The following is a 17,038-nucleotide window of genomic DNA, read 5'->3' as shown; positions in this document are numbered from 1 at the left end:
CTAAAGTTCTAGACAATATAGTTTTGTAACATGTCCTACATTTTTAGCTAATTTAGATGTTTGGAAATATGCGTACTTTGGTGTTTTAGTTAATGTTATAGGTAATAGTACATTGCCTAGTTAACGTCGCTGTGTGAAAAATAACCGGCCAATATTAAAAGTACTCTTCTAAAATTCTAGACAATATAGTTTTGTAACATGTCCTAAATTTTTAGCTAATTTAGGTGTTTGGAGAGGGTCGCACTTTTGTGTTTTAGGAAGGATATGTAAACGACAGATAACACCAAAAATATGAAGAAATTATTTCCAAACCGTGTTAAGTCAACAATCATTATGTTGCTCATTTTCAAGAATGCTGGTTTACAAAAAGCAGGCCATTGTCTCATTTCGTGAACAAAGGTACACATACCATTGTTTCCTTTCGTTTCCTTTATAATCGGTTACCCAACTGAAGCTATAATACCAGCTTTATTGCGATATCGCACATGAAAACAGACACATGTGCACAACCAGAGAAGATCCGATTTAATCAGTTGAGCTGTTTCAATGAGTGTTATCTTGGTTTAATAGCTTTTAATGGGGTTTAAGCCCTGCAAAGGTCGAGATGAATTCTACTGTAGACATGACTGCATCATGGCCTGCCTTTTCGGAATAATGTAAGAAACAGTTTGCTGACATTCTGTATGATCTTACGCCTCGAGTAGTATACATGTGACAGCGTATACCCAATTAGCTCATTTAATTAAATAATTTAAAGACAAATCATATTAAAAGCCATCAGCCTGTTGCGCTTCACTCAGTCGTGACAACATTGATCAGAACCGGCAACTTTTAGATTGATGAACTCAAGAAGCTGACTGAGAGAGCAACATTTTGGAGAATGCAATTCTTATTCTTGGTAACTACATTACACTCTAGGCATTTAAGGCGAGTCAGTGGCGTAGATTTCTTTTTGACATTGGGGGGATGGAGTTGGAAAAACATTCTTGTATATTGAATGAAGCATCTTTTGACGACATATAAGTTTATTTTATATTATGTTAGATTATATTATGTTTTAGGGGATGATTATGTTTTAGGGGATGATCACGTCTGGCCTTCATGGCCTTTTGATCATCTCCTCCATGTCATATTCTTGCTTGTTGTTTAATGTTGTTGTTAATGTAGATGATGTGGAAAATAAAGACTTATTATTATAATGTAAATGTGCGCGAAAATGTTTGGCATATTGAAACTAAACTGGTAAAATATGGTACAAAAGTGGAATAAATATGCGTAAAGCGCGAAAACAAATGACACTTATTTGGCTAAAATGGCTAAATATGAGGTTGATTTGGTCAGAAACCCACATACAGGCGTCAACAACTCGCCTTAAGGTAATACACTATTTTAAAGTGTTGCGATTTGGTAGTTCACAACATCTTGCGAATGGTAGTGAGCTTTGGCAAAAATTGCATCACTCATTTCCCTGCGAGCGTGTAGAACTGTAGAAGAATTCAAATTTCACAGAAATACTTTTGTAGGTCCTGTGGTTCTTGAGTTATGTTGTAATGAGGGCTGAAACAACAACACTTTTTGTAAAATGTACATAACTCATTAACAACAATAAATTAAGCAAGTTTTCAAAGTATATGATTTGTAGAATGAACTTTTGCAAAACATCAAAGTGTTATTTTTCAATAATATATTGATTTAGACAATAAAAATCGATTTTCGGCTGCTTCGACCAACAATACCGCATCTACCCTTAAAAAGTTATAATAACACGAAACTAAATACAATCATAGTTACAATTTGGATAATTGGTGATGGTACATGTATATATTGTAAGTCATTGTTTACCATCATAGGTTCACCATCACTCAAACTCAAAGGTCAGCTGGATAAGTGTCAACCCTTTTTCACAAGAGTTCCTTTTATAGTTATATTTAAAAAAAATCTTGTAATGTTCACGTATCCTGCATATTTACATACGCACATTATTAAATATGCCAAGATTGGTTCGTAAAAAGAAATGTTAAAATCTTTAATCTGTATGTTTTCTTCCATTTCTGCTCAAATTACCAGAAACATAAGTTCAACAAATCTGAAATTATGGTGCCGCAATATCCCCGGGGCAATTTCATAACAGAAATATACTACTTTACTGTCATTTAATTTCAATACTCAAAACCATCGATTTTACGTAAGAAGTGTTTATAAAGAAAACCTGACCCAACTGCTAAATTCGACACGAAACTGTTTTCTTCATACATTTTAAAATGAAAAAAGAGAGAAAAAAGCTGTATCAAAATAATTGGAACCGGCTTGTCATTTTTACAACCATACCAGTTTTAGGCTCATGTTTTTATATTTGAAATTGTAGAAATTTTATCTTCTGTAAGAATTTTAGGTCATAAAGACAAATTCCTTTCAGAAGGTACATGCTTTTAAGGAATATGATAGCAACGTTAGCACAGTATTTTTTGTGAGACCCGAGAGCACAATACTAGACACCAAATTGCATTTTGAATACTCGGAATGTCCTTTTGATCAAATAATTTTGATTTTTTTAAAATTCGCGATGTAATACAAATTTGATGGCAAATTGATTGATATTTTTATATTTTTTACATTTAAAAGTCCTCGAGGTAAACATTATAAATCTAATGATAATGGGAGGGCGAGTTAGCGCAGCGGTAATTCCCTCGCTTTGCACCACTGAGGTCCCGGGTTCAAGCCCGGCGCGGCCCAAGGACTCATGTGCACTTGGTTTATCCCGATTCCATGCTCGCTCTCGCAGGTTTTCTCCGGGATCTCCGGTTTCCTCCTGTATCGCAAAAATCGGTGATTAGTTGTTTGGTTATCAAAAACATCCTTCACCCAATGGAATTTGGGGAGCTGCACAGATAATTGGTGGATGTTACAATCTAAATGCGGATAGGTGTGCGCCGTTCGGCAGCAACCTAGTTGATGCGATCTGATTGTGATGATTCACCATTGCAGCGAAATTACAGCGCTTTGAGTCCTCTAAGATCTGGAGAAAGGCGCTTTATAAATCCAAAATTTATTTATTATTTAATGTACTTAAAGTGTATGTAGCTGGGAGGAAAAGCCGAACATCATTTAAAAATTTTGACCTTTCGTATTGAAGATATAGACCCCCTACATTTTGCCCCAAAGATCTAAAATATTTAGGTTTTAAAAGCTTTTCAATAAAATTTGAATCTATTTTGCTGGTAAAATGACTGCATATCCCTTTAATATTTTGATTTTATTTCACACAATGACAATGAATGCATGTCATAGGCGTAGATCCCGGGGCGGCGGGGCGGGAAAAAAAACACCCAATATTTTGCCAGGAAGGGATGGTCCATACAATCATCCCCCCAATGTTGACGCCTGTATATGGGTTTCTGACCCCATATTTGGCCATTTTAACCTAAAAAGTGCCAAATTTTTTCTCGCATTTGTACCATAACCTTATTTTGTCGCCAATAGGTGCTGACTTCAAGAAATTTTTTCCAACCCATCCCCCCACCCAATGGCGAAAAAAATCTACGCCACTGATGCATGTGCATCCTGGTTGGTGACATGATACTCGATGCGTTCTGGTTGCTGTATTCCATACTTGTAACTTGTAATTGCCTAATAGGTGATCCAACACCAAACTCATTTGTTATAGAAACCACTTAATGTCAGGACTAATTAGCGATGCAATAAGTACAGTATTTCCTGCGTGATAACGTTATTTCACGTCCATAGCTCGCCTTTTAAAGGTATCATATTGAGCTCAAGCATATATATAGATGCTAACCTTCAATTAACTTTGCAGGTTACGTGCACTTTGCTGACAGGTGTGTGATGGGTGTGGTGTGGGTGGTGGGGTGTGTGGGTGTGCGCAATGGTGCCAAAATGGGTGTGTGTGGGTGGGACGGGCTGTGGCTGTATGAGCCTGTATGTACTGGGGGGGTGATTACGTGTAGAAAGCAACGTGCTATTGTTTTATGACCCATCATTGAAAATAAATACGTTTCCTCAACGATTTGACCATTTGGATCATTTTTGACAAGCATATAAACATTGCCTTGTCTGTGCTCGTCTATTTAGTGTATTGTGGTTTGTACCGTATCTCGCCCTTGATCTGTTTATGTAATGTAATGTAATTCTGGGGTGCCATAAACAACACGCACTGAGTTTATTATAGCATCCTCATCTCTTCTAAAATAATTCTATATTTCAGTTCTCATTGTATCATGATGATCTTATTACCATTTTCTTATACCTGATATCATGTGCATTGTATGAGATGATAACAAATACATTGAATTGAATTGAATACTGTTACTCGACCACTAACTAGGTGAATGGTTCATAATGCATACCGCAGCTGGAAGTGGAAAGACTACCTTAGATCAGGCCTGCCTAGAATCATGAGAATCGCGTATAATTATTGTACCGTCTTTCGGTTTGCAAATCCTCATTTCTCGAAAAAGGGTCAGATTTTGTGCAAATGTAATAAATTCCAATTATCTGAATTCAAACCACCTAATACGCCCTACACAGCAAACAAATTATTTTACACAATTCGGGTTGTACAAGTTGTTTAGCTGTCACTTACACAACCCGAGTTGTTTAAAATTTTCAAATGTCAGTTGTTTCAAATATTTTTTGCAGTGTACATAGGTGTGCAACTGGCCAGTTAGACTATCATGAAATTGTCAATGAAAATATATTTTCTTTTCACTTATTTATTTATGTGCTTATTTATTTATGTGGATCGGATTGCAACGTTTGCACAGTAATTTTATGGGACCTGAGAGCACATCACATCAGACATACCAAATTTGCATTCTGAATACGAAGAATCTCAATAGGTCTTTTGAGGGGGAAATGTATATCTCAATACAAAAGGTCAAAACTTTAAAATGATGGACGGCTTTTCCTCCCAGCTACATACACTTTAAGTAGGCCTACGTATTATTAGATTTATAAAGTTTACTTGGAGGACTGTTAAATATCAACGGTAAAAAATATCAATTTTTATATAGGGGCCTAAAAAATATCAATTTTTAATAACTTTCCATAAAATTTGTATTGTATCGCGAATTTCAAATAAATCAAAATTATTTGATATCATCAGGACGTTCCTCGTATTCAGAATACAATTTGTTTTGTCTGAAGTGCTCCCAGGTCCGACAAAAAATACGGTGCAAACGTTGCTATCCGTCCCCTTAAAGAGCGGAATATAATTAGAACTAACCTTTACATTTTGGATTAGTATATTATATAGATACCTGTAATTTATGATACGTCAAGTAGATATATGGTTAAAACATGTAAAAATAGAATAGAAATAGGTTTATGGATTCTAGGTACCACGCATAACTAATAAATTTAACATGATTTCTACTTCAGGCGAGAGTGCACTACATTTTGCTATTATCAACAATAACCTAGACGTAGTTAAGCTATTGGTAGATCGTTTCAACGCTAAGCTGGATCAACGAGCTACGGGGAAGTTCTTCCGTCCATGCAATCAAGAATACATTGAAACGGACTCAGGTAAGTTGAAGCTCCCTTAAACAAATGGTCATTTTTCACCGTCAGTTGTTGCTGGTATAGGCCTACTGCTTTAACATTGAGACTGATGAGCTGCTTTTTAAATAGGACAACTATAAGTTGCTTTGATTGAGATTATAAAGGACAGAGGATACCTTACAAAACATCAACTGAATGAGTAACCCAGGCAAAAGAAGAAATAAAACAAACAAACAAAAATAACGCCATGACGTAATGTTGCATCTGTCCTGGTAAAATAAGGGAAATATTAAAAGACATTTAAAATGCATTTAACTTTTAATTTTTTTACACACGCACATACCCTCAAAACAAGATGTTTATGAAGGTGCAATACAAAAGCAATTTAAGAAAAGCAAATCTTCGTATTATTAAAGATAAAATAAAGATAAAATAAAATATAAAATAATTTCAAAAAGAAAGTAGACAGTAGCTCATCACTATACTTCAAAATTCTGCAAGAAAGAAAATTTTTAATTCAAAAATGTTAACTCTCTCCATGCCCGTGGGTGTCGACTGTTTTTTTTAAATCAAAATTCAAAAATTTCATAATTGTACATTTTCATGACCATGTTTGGAATCAGCATGAAAAACGCATTACAATGAGTACAAACAAGCCTAGTATTGGTTCAGTGGTTCTTAAGATAGCTCTTGATATGTGAGAAAATAGCTCAAAACTGTATGAAAAACATCAAAGTATATGATATTGCATTACATTTAAAGTGTTCACCTCATTTTTAAATGTTCACTGTACATCATAGATTTGATCATTAGGTAATACATATACAGGGGCGTAGCAAGCGGGGGACAGGGTGGACGAAGTCCATGGGCCCCGCGGGTCCAGGGGCCCCGAGCACTAAAGCAAAAATTAAATAAGGGCTGATAATGGAGATGATAAAAGCAGACCCAGATTTACCATTGGGCCAGATGGGCCCGGGTCCAGGAGCCCCTAACATTTTGGAGCCCCAAACTTGTTCTATGCATCTTTCTTTTAAACCAAATAACAGCATGTTTTTTGGCCAAAATTGTCCGCGCTTCGCGTGCATAGGTCATTCAAATAGCAAAATTCATGTTGATGGGGCTAATAGTCTGATATTTAATTTTTTTTTGCGTGCTTGGCCTCTAACTTTCCAGGTCCCCCCAAAGGGTAAATCCCACCCTGGTGCTTGTCCATGGGCCCACGATGCTCTTGCTACGCCCCTGTACATATATAGTACATCGACAAATAATGCGTAGGCAAGGATGGGTGAGCTATTACAAATAAATGCAACTTCAGCTTCATTCTGATATTCGAATTAAACCCACGTAAAAAGCAGCTAAAAGCGTAGAGTTCCTTTATGCATTATCGTAGTTACTTAAAATGCTTTAACAAAATACACGATGTCCTTTTCCATGATAGATATATACTTTAATACATCAACAGCAAAATATCACTTACAACTAATCAATCTATTAAAACCCTTCGGCCATCAGGCCATAAACTACTCGGACTGTACTGAATCGCTTATCTAAATGTTGACCTGGTTGTCGCTTAAAGACACAAACATGAAAACATAATTGTCCTCTAGACATGTAGGGGCCACAGCTCTAAAAAAAAAAACCTGCAACAGTTCTCTCATTTTTCTGTGAGTTGAGTTACAACCTCGTAATTAATTAGAAATGTTTGACATGAGATTTAAGCGATCCATTGGGACCTAGCAGTTTTCACGACTTTATCTTTTAGTCTTAACAACAGCGCAATATGTCCCCGTGCGATTTCGTTTTTTTTGCGCGCAATGAATTTTCTCATGCTAAATTCCAGCAAGTTTTTATAACACAAATACGTAATCTCAATGCAAAATATCTTGTAAAAAAAAATTAGAGTGTTTGCGGTGTCTGTACGTATTACGACAATTTGACATAACATACCCATTGGTGACCAATCCCCTCGCTTGAATGGAGATCTGTGCTATCTACTGATGATAGCAGTGTACAATCTATCTAATTGTTGATATCAATGTGGTCTTTACTGATGATAGCAATGTGCTATCTACTGATGATAGCAATGTGCTATCTACTGATGATAGCAATGTGGTCTTTACTGATGATAGCAATGTGCTATCTACTGATGATAGCAATGTGCTATCTACTGATGATAGCATTGTGCTATCTACTGATGATAGCATTGTGCTATAGCAATGTGCTATCTACAATGTTTGTCGAACTGTTTATTTCGCCATAATGATACTTTAAAATTATTTACAGTTCTCCCGAAAGAAATTACTCGGGTTACATTTAATGTCATTTCGTACATGGCACTTAAACATTAAGGAATAGTAATGCATTTTATATCAAAGGGAAGAAAGAGTAATTGGTTCTCGCCAGCAAGCTTTATTTCTAGAGCATTAAATAATGTACTATCACCTAATGCATTTGACGAACACTAGAAAGGTGTTAAACTCAATCCGTGCCTGAGTCGTTCTCATACCTTTGTCTGCAGCCGTCTATAGATGAATTATTAATAATACTGGCAATGGTCCACACATGTTACTGCTGTGGTAGATTACGAATTACGCGGAAAAGACGCAGAAGGCGTGTATTATTGTTACTGATATCTTTCTTATTCATGTATTTGACAAAAAAATTTCTCCATCAAATTGAGATTTTAGTATGAATCACGGTGGAAAGCCCATATTTTTCTCATTGGACTGAAAGATGTTTTGTTTGAATTTTGTGAGGCAAAATGTGTCCTGAGTGGGTTAAAGCGGCCCACGATACACGTTCAATTTTCTTGGGCAATATCAAAGACCCTAAAATCTACCATTGTGCACTATTAATGATCGTATGTACAGATTTTGTATCTATGGTCTTTGATATCGCCCAATAACGACAACTTTACCCACTTATTAATAACAGTATTCTGTGGGTTCTTTGTTATATCAAAAAGGATTGATAAAACTTCGTATGTATAGGGAGTGGGGAGGGGTGAAAATATCATATGATGAAATTAGACCATCCTCTCAACCTTTTCACATAATCAGTAATTATAGGCCATTTCGGACATTTTTAATATTCTGTTTGTTTATTTACCCTTACGAGTTTCGTCCTCATTTCCTTACCCTGGTTACCTCTAGGTAAAATATTTAACCTCGGGTAACCCCGTTTTTACACACCGTTGGAGAAGTATTATATGTGACCCCTCGGCACAACTGAGCCCTGAAGTCGCCAATCATCATTTTGGAGATATTCAACCAAAATATTCTGCTTGAAATTAGCTTTAAAATGATGTATATCATGTCTATAGTACTTGACATTTAAGTAGTGAAAAATCAATAAAACAGTCAATAAATCCTTTGTTTCCTATTGTTTATTGTTAAGTTCGATGGAGCATATCTCAATAGTGGCACTGGCGACATCCGGGCTCAGTTGTGCCGAGGGTCACATATGATATCGTATTAGAGAGCTTGCGAAATGACGTTACTTTAACTTTAACTTTAACGTCTAGAGGATTATAGAGGATTATGTATTCAAAACCACCTTGGTTTTGAATACATAATCCTCTATAATCCTCGAAAGTTAAAGTTAAAGTAACGTCATTTCGCAAGCTCTCTATTATTATGAAAATGACGTCCTTGGCTTGGCAGAGCACCCTTTTTTTGGTCTATATATAGAAATTTGCTTTGAGAGACAACGGTCCCCAAGTAGTCCCGGTTCGATCCTCTATGCGGTCCTTTTTGAATATAACTTTATATGTTTTCTTATTTTTTTTTCATAAAAGATCCCAAGATTTTAGTTCTATTGGCGTTTATATCACATCATAAACAACCTTTGAAAGATAATTGGGTTTATCCATTGCTGCAAATTCATTTTTGTATTTGAATGTCGTATCAGCTCAACAAGTGCAATCCGTTTAAACGTTTTATAATAATATTCCATGCATTAACCATTACAACATAATATCCGTATAGTCAGCTGTACATTTCCGATTGGACTCAAAGTCAGCAATGCAATTACATTAGTTTCAAGATGCTCAATGCAAACATATCTTGTTTTCATAGTTTTCATATAACGTTTTACATTTTAGCCTTAATGATGATATTATTTACTTAATGCCTTGTAGCAAAATGAATCGCTATCCTCTAGTCTATGCATGTTGAATACAAAATATTTGTTGCTTTATCAGCAGTATTTACTAACCGAGAGGCCTTACCCGATTAGCAAGGAAAAAACTTTATTTTGATTGTCAGAGTTTGCAAGAATATGAATGAAGATTATTTATTAAAGAGAGTGCAGGGCAATGAAATGAAATGAAGTTTTGTAGAGCAATAATATTACAGTCTATATACAGGCTGTAAACTTTGAAACGATAAATTATATTTTGGTCTAAACATTTTAACTATTGAACTTTATATAAGCTATAAAGTGTATTTCCCCAAGTAATATTTTAATGCACTTTATAATCAAAGGGGTTGTCGTACATATAGGTTGTCACAGAATAATTATAACGGTCGATGGCTAATATTTTTACACAACGATGAAACCTGGGATATTTGACAACTGTACTGTAAAAAGGAATTATCAAGCTTTAATATAAACTTATACTTCATTTCAATCGGGGGTAAAAACAAAATATATTCTTCGTCAAACAAAAGCTCCAAAATCGACTTGGGGATTCTTCATTCAAAGGGACAGATGCATCAATTAAAAGAACTATAACTTCCTAATTATTCATGCAAGATGTGTAAAAGTTTATAAATGTATTTTGGGGAAAGGAATTAGTCAAGAAATCTTAATATAAGCACAGATTTTATATAAAAACAATCAATTTTAGAGAACATCACAAAAAACGATGAAAAAAAATCGGGAACTTTTATGACAAGTGACAGATCGCGATCCTGTTATTATGAGGAAGCACATTCGATCTTTATAATACTGTCGCCTGTAGATGTTGTGTCATGACTGTCATCCGTGCTTCAGGAAAAGGTGTTGAAATTACACCCTGTCATACTTTCGTGAATAATGCTTACATGAATTCATTATAAATGAAACCACATCAACTCATCATGTAATTTGGATACAACAAGTTGCATCTGTGATTATGCATGTTTTGATTGAAGTTATAAGGTAAAATCACTTCACTTTAGCAGGCTGTATTAAATTGATTAAAATATTGAAATCTTCCGATTTCAGAAACACAATAAGAATATTTACATCGATTCTTTACGTGCTTTTTCAACATAAGAAGTATAAGTTTAGAGATATTTTCTCAAAATATCAAGAGTTATCTCAAGAACCACCAAACCCAATACCAGGATTGTTTGTACGCATTACAAAATACATTACAATTCGTACAAACAATACCAGGATTGTTTGTACGCACTGTAATATATTTTTCATGCTGATTCCAAATATGATCATGTAAACGTAGGCCTATATTATGAATTTTTTAATTTTTGAAGAAAAAAAATTAACGTCTGCATTCGACACCCGCGTGGGGAGGGTAAATAATGCAATTAAGTTAGTATCATGCTTTCATGCTTTGTTAATTATACATGGACTTAATCATGTTAATTTCTTTTGTTTTAGCAATTTGGTGTTAACATTGATTTAATGACAATCAAAGGAAACGTAAGCTTATTATCTGCCATCAGGAATAAGTACTCTATGTCAGGCGGATGCCAGCGAGACTTAATTTTTGAACATATTATTGTATGGTTTATATTACATGATTTTTCATTAAGGCGAGTGAGATGACAGTTTGACCCATTTAACTAAAAAACTGCAGTGTAGGCTATGTCTACCTCTTAATATGAATACACTGACCTCATAATGACATTATTATTTGAAAAAATGACAGCTCCTTGTAATATAACAACAGCGATTACTTTCCTGTACCGGGGTCCCGGTCCCCGCATTCCGTGCATCCGCGGGTATTCATGCTCGTCGAAAATTTCGCGAAATAAGGTGTGTTTTCAGATGAATAAACGCGATTCGCGAAACACACAAAAAAGAGGGGTTTTTTTTCAAACCACGTGTTCTCGAAATTGAAAAAAAAAGGGTATTTTCATCGAGCAGCCTACGCGTTTTTGCCAGAAAAGGGCAATTAGAAACATCGTTCGTGTTTTAGCGAAAATAGGGGTATTTTCGAAGGGCAAATAATTCGCGAAATCGCTAAAAAAGGGGTGATTTTCCCTAAAAACTTCGCGAAATGAGATGCAAAAGGGGGTGTTTTTAAAGTTCACCGACAAGCATGAATACCCGCGGATGCACGGAGTGCGGGGACCGGGACCGGGGTATACCTTCATTATACGATTCCATAGCACTGAGTCCACCCCGTCAGAAATTTGGCTCTTGGAATGAAACATACTGAATTTATCAGGATTGTGCGAAAAATAGCATGATTAGGCCTATCTGAGAACATTCAAAACCATTACAATCACGAGGAAAGTGAAATTATACTTTTGTCTATAATCAAGGTCGATTTAAGGGGGTACTACACCCCTGACCAATTTTGTGCCTATTTTTGCATTTTTCTCAAAAAATTATAGCGCATTGGTGACAAGTAAGATATGTATATTATAAGGGCACAGACTACAACTACATGAAAATTCAGTAACTCAAGGCAAGTAGTTAGTGATTTATTGATCAAATATTGGTTTTCCCTCATTTTTGACTGTAACTCCACAACTGTTGTCTGTGCTGAAATAAAATATCCAGTGCAGTAGTTGTAGTCCTTGCCCCTATAATATACATATCTTACTTGTCACCAATATGGTATAATTTTTGAGAAAAATGCAAAAATAGGCACAAAATTGGGCAGGGGTGTAGTACCCCCTTAAAGTAATTTGATTTTGATTTTACGTGGTCAAACTCCCCGCCAAAACAGTTAGATAGAAGTAGGACATTTTGCGGAATTAAGCTTAAGTAGATAAATGCATTTCGCGAAAAAACTGACAAATTTTGTTGAGCATGAAGTAATGGGTATAATGGTTGGTCGTTGAACATTATTGACTCTCTGGCTATGTCAAGCACACCAATTTGACTCTACGAAGTGTTCCTTGCGCCTCAAACCAGAGATTTCAAGTAGCAAAAAACATAACCGGCGTCAAAATATACTAGCCTTATACTGGAGCCATACATCTTATGATATCCCAGTAAACACAAAACGTTTTCGACATCATTCGCAAAAGGTTATAAAAGGTTGTCAGAAAACGTTTAAATGTCGGGTTATATGAAGGGTATATTAAGAGTATAAAACGTTTTCATAACCTTAAAAAACATTGTTTGATAATCTACTGCTCAGCAAACAAAAATGTTTTACAGAAAACGTTTAAATGTCGGGTTATATAAAGGGTATAAAAACGTTTTAATAACATTCCAAAAACATTCTTGAAAACTTGATACAAAACATTCTAAACAAAATGTTATTTTGGGGTTGAAAAAATATTTTGCGAAAAATGTTTGACCAAAATATTTTCAATAACGTTTTAAAAACGTTTTCATGACCTTTATATAACCCGACATTTAAATGTTATTAAAAGGTTTTGAAAAAAACATTTAAAAAACATTTCTGTGTTTGCTGGGTTCAAACATTTTAACATAATGTTATTTAAGTATTGACACAATATTTGGCAAAAATGTTTGCAAAAATAGTTTACAATAACATTTTTGAAAACATTTAAAAATATAGTGTGTTTTCATACAAAACGTTTTAAAACATTATCATGACCTTTATATAACCCGACATTTTAATGTTATTAAAACCTTTTTACCTAAACCAAAAGCCAAAATATAACTTATTTAAAACGTTTTTAAAACGTTTTTGTGTTTGCTGGGATGCTATTTCAAGGTCTCGATTAACCTTACGCCTTCTTCTTACTTTCAGAAATGCAGCAAAAAGTCAAATTAATAAAAGCATATTAAATATTTAACAAGTAAAAATATTTAATATGCTTTTATATGTTCGGACTATAATGTTCCTTCCAGTATAGAGAGTAGCTCTATAGTAGAAAAGAAAATCATTCATATCCATTACTCATTTCATGTAAAAGATTCAACACACACAACAAAGATACACATAATATATTCCATTACTTCAATCAAATAATACTGATATAGAGACTATTTTTTTCCAACTTACATATTTCTTCTACATTATAATGTGGTTGACTTTCATAAAAGGAACTACCAACGATGCCAGCGAAAACGTAAAACAAATGTGAATAATTATAGCTTAAAGGAGCTTGTTTATATTACGTTAATAGCGCTTTTTGAAAACAAATAGTGCTTTTAAACACAAATAGCGTTTTTAAACACAAATAATGTTTTTAAATGCGCTTTTCAAACTCGCTTTTCAAACATATTTTTGTGTTTGCTAGCAAACACAAAAATGTTTAAAAAATATTTTTGTTTTTGCTGGGCATTCACCATTAGGCCTACAAAAGTGTGAAAATATGATTTTTTAATGATTGTTAGATTCTCTGATTTAACGAATGATAGTGCCTTTAACTTTATGCAGCCTTATAGGCCACAGGGAGGATATGTAAGGTAAGGATGTATTAGACTAGTCACGTGTATTATCATTTATTCCAAGATGAGAAAATGTGCAATGTCGCTATTTGCTTTTAATCTACAACAAGTGTTGTAATATTGTTTGTTTTTCTCAGAGACACCCAGCAATGAGAGCCATTCTTACTATGGCGAGTACCCCCTGGCATTTGCAGCTAGCATGGGCAATACAGAAATATACGACTACTTGATAGAGCAGAGTCTAGGTCTACTCACAAATGGTGGTGCCGAGTCATCCCGGGGGAGCGTAGATCCCAATGCACAGGACTCCTATGGCAATACTGTGGTGCATATGGTCATTATACATAATCAAAAGGTGGGTCATCATTACCCCGGGTTGGTCCGTCGAGAATGGACCCACGAGCGCGTTGGATTGTTGTTTATCTCGTGGGTCCTTCTAGATGGACTACCCTGAGTACGTGATACCAAAGTTATCTATATTTGGTTAAGATTTTATCCAATTAACCAGTATTATTAAGAATGCAAGAAAGTAATAAATATGATTGTGTTATATAGCCTTGCTTAACTTAATAAAAATTCCTTTAAAAGGAATAGGGTGGGCAAATGAAAAATTGTCAAGAGAAATGAAAGGATGAGTAAGTCAAGTTCACAATTAAAAACAGGGAAAATATGACACAACATCGATTTCCAATAGGGGAATAACACAAAACGTATAAACAAAGTTAAAAGAGTTTTATCTTTATACGTTTATACGTTTGTTATTCCCCCATTGGAGGTTGTGTCATATTTTCCCTGATTTTAATCTGATCTATTGCTTATCCTTTGTTCTCTGCTGGTCAGTTGGAACAGATTTTCCCTGTTTTTATATTAACCCTTCACATCATAACACAAGACGTTTTATGTTAACATTTTATATAAAACATGGTTATAAAACTTTTGTAGATAATAGTTATATTAGTTAAAACATTTTCGTAATCATACCTAGAGTGTGTTTTTTTTTTCTTCAGATAGAAAGACTTCTGCTCATATTCTCTGGTGAGACAACAGGGCTGGGGTATCTTTTCATATCAAAGTTTAAAAATCTGTCATATCAATTTCCTCAATATGTTGTATTGCAACTTATGAGGGGAAATGTTTGATTTTACAATATTTCGATATTATTTTTTAACTTTGTAACTTTATTATGATTAACATAACTGTATTTCAAGGCGTCAAACTATATCATTATTTTGTCCCAACAAAAATAATCCAGGGAATAAAATATTCATTCATATGTTTATTTATTTTATTCAACCTGGGCCATTTCTACTGGTGCACATGCATTCTAATAATTTGTCTATACTACCTTATACAAGCATCATCAAGCACTATTTGTCACAAGATTTGAAAAGTAAATAGCCTATGTACACACTGAACACAATGCACATACAAGCTGTATTTAAGTACATGCCGAAGCTGTCAGTATAAAATGATATATATGACCTTCACGATGCTATTAATTTAGCCCAAAGATTAGGAAAACTAGCAAAACTGGTGAACTGGTACTGTTCAAATAAAAACATCTGCAAATCTTGCTGCAATTTCCAAATAATAGTATTTCTATTACTTAAATAATTATTTTTGTTATTTCTTTTAATACAAACACATTACTGCCTATGACGACTTTATCGTATTACTTACATATCAAAATCAAGTAATAATTACAAAACTCGCCGTAATCTATCACCTCTGTGGGTGTTTGGGATATAACCGGCACGAATATTTTCTCAACACTGCGGCATGTGAAAAAGTAGGTAAATAGTCAGAGAATACAGGGTGGGTGCGGCACGCCGCACCCACCCAAAAACGAGAGGTTTGTGCAAGCTCTTGGTTTGGGCCATCATTCTACAGGTTCTATTATATCAAGATGATTTTATATTACCCATTACTATACATAATGCCGTTACGACACATTAGTCACCTGGGAGGAGAGCGACAAAATAAAGGGCATTGTGGCTTATAACAGTACGACAGCAACTTAGCTCACTTCCGGTAATTTTTACCGGCGTGACCTTTGCTGTTACGTAACGTAATGTTGTAAATCAGGTGGCAAATACACTTTTTCAGAAAACATCAAAAAAATGGAATACACGAGTGGTTTCTCCCTTCATTTCCATATTGAGCCCATAGATAAGATATGAACATGAGTATAAGGCAAACAGTAACGTGTAAAAGTCCAATTATTGTGGAGAAAATGAATGTTTATTGTGCGCAAAGTAGCCTAAAAAATGAGAAAAATGCATGTCACGATCACCAAAATGGTTATATCTGCAACTATGCGCCAACGCCGGTCGTATGCTTTTCTGTAATGATAGATATTAGCTAACTTGAGCTTGTATTAAATTTTCAGCGAAAATGATTGGTGGAACAATCGAGTCGTAGGTTGGAAAGTTGCTTTCAAAACGGCTTCCCCTCGCAATCGTGCGTGACCATAAGTGACCAGTGTCAGCAGCAAAATTAACAGCCGGCCTTGTCCATATAATCGATTAATAATTGTCAGGATCGTCCAGTTGACTACAGTGATATTTATTTATTCATACAAAATACTGCCCTGTCATACAAAATATCGAAGTCAATATAAAACGTAATTTCAAGCCATTTGACTGAACTTACAAACAGTTTATAAACGATTATTGTTGAACGAGACACTGAATTAGAAATAACATTGCAAAAGGTACGAGAATAAGTTAGCAGGTTGTGATGGTCTAGTGGCTAAGTCGGCTCCTGAAGTGCGTGAGGTTGGAAGTTCGAACCCTACCATAGCGGGTTTTCTTTTTTTGTTGAAAATATTTATGATATTAGTAAACAACTTTCAGGAAGGGTTTCTCCCGGGGGGTTTCTGATCATTTGAAGCAGAAATAATGAGGTAAAATGAAAGAAATCATTTTTTTATCTTGACCGCTTGTGGTGTTCTATTGAAGATAATTAAAGT

At 34.8% G+C, this 17,038-nt stretch overlaps 1 protein-coding gene across 1 annotated transcript in view; it reads left to right on the top strand.

The window, feature by feature from the left end:
• LOC140147884 (transient receptor potential cation channel subfamily V member 5-like) overlaps nt 1–17,038 on the top strand; it is a 58,778-nt gene that overhangs the window by 2,475 nt on the left and 39,265 nt on the right. The window contains exons 3-4 of the mRNA XM_072169662.1: nt 5,398–5,544; nt 14,205–14,422. Of these exons, the coding sequence (XP_072025763.1) occupies nt 5,398–5,544; nt 14,205–14,422 (365 nt within the window). The remainder of the gene's footprint in view (nt 1–5,397; nt 5,545–14,204; nt 14,423–17,038) is intronic.

Source organism: Amphiura filiformis, chromosome 3 (assembly GCF_039555335.1).
Source record: "Amphiura filiformis chromosome 3, Afil_fr2py, whole genome shotgun sequence".
NCBI lineage: Eukaryota > Metazoa > Echinodermata > Ophiuroidea > Amphilepidida > Amphiuridae > Amphiura > Amphiura filiformis.
This window is presented reverse-complemented; position numbering and strand designations above follow the sequence as displayed.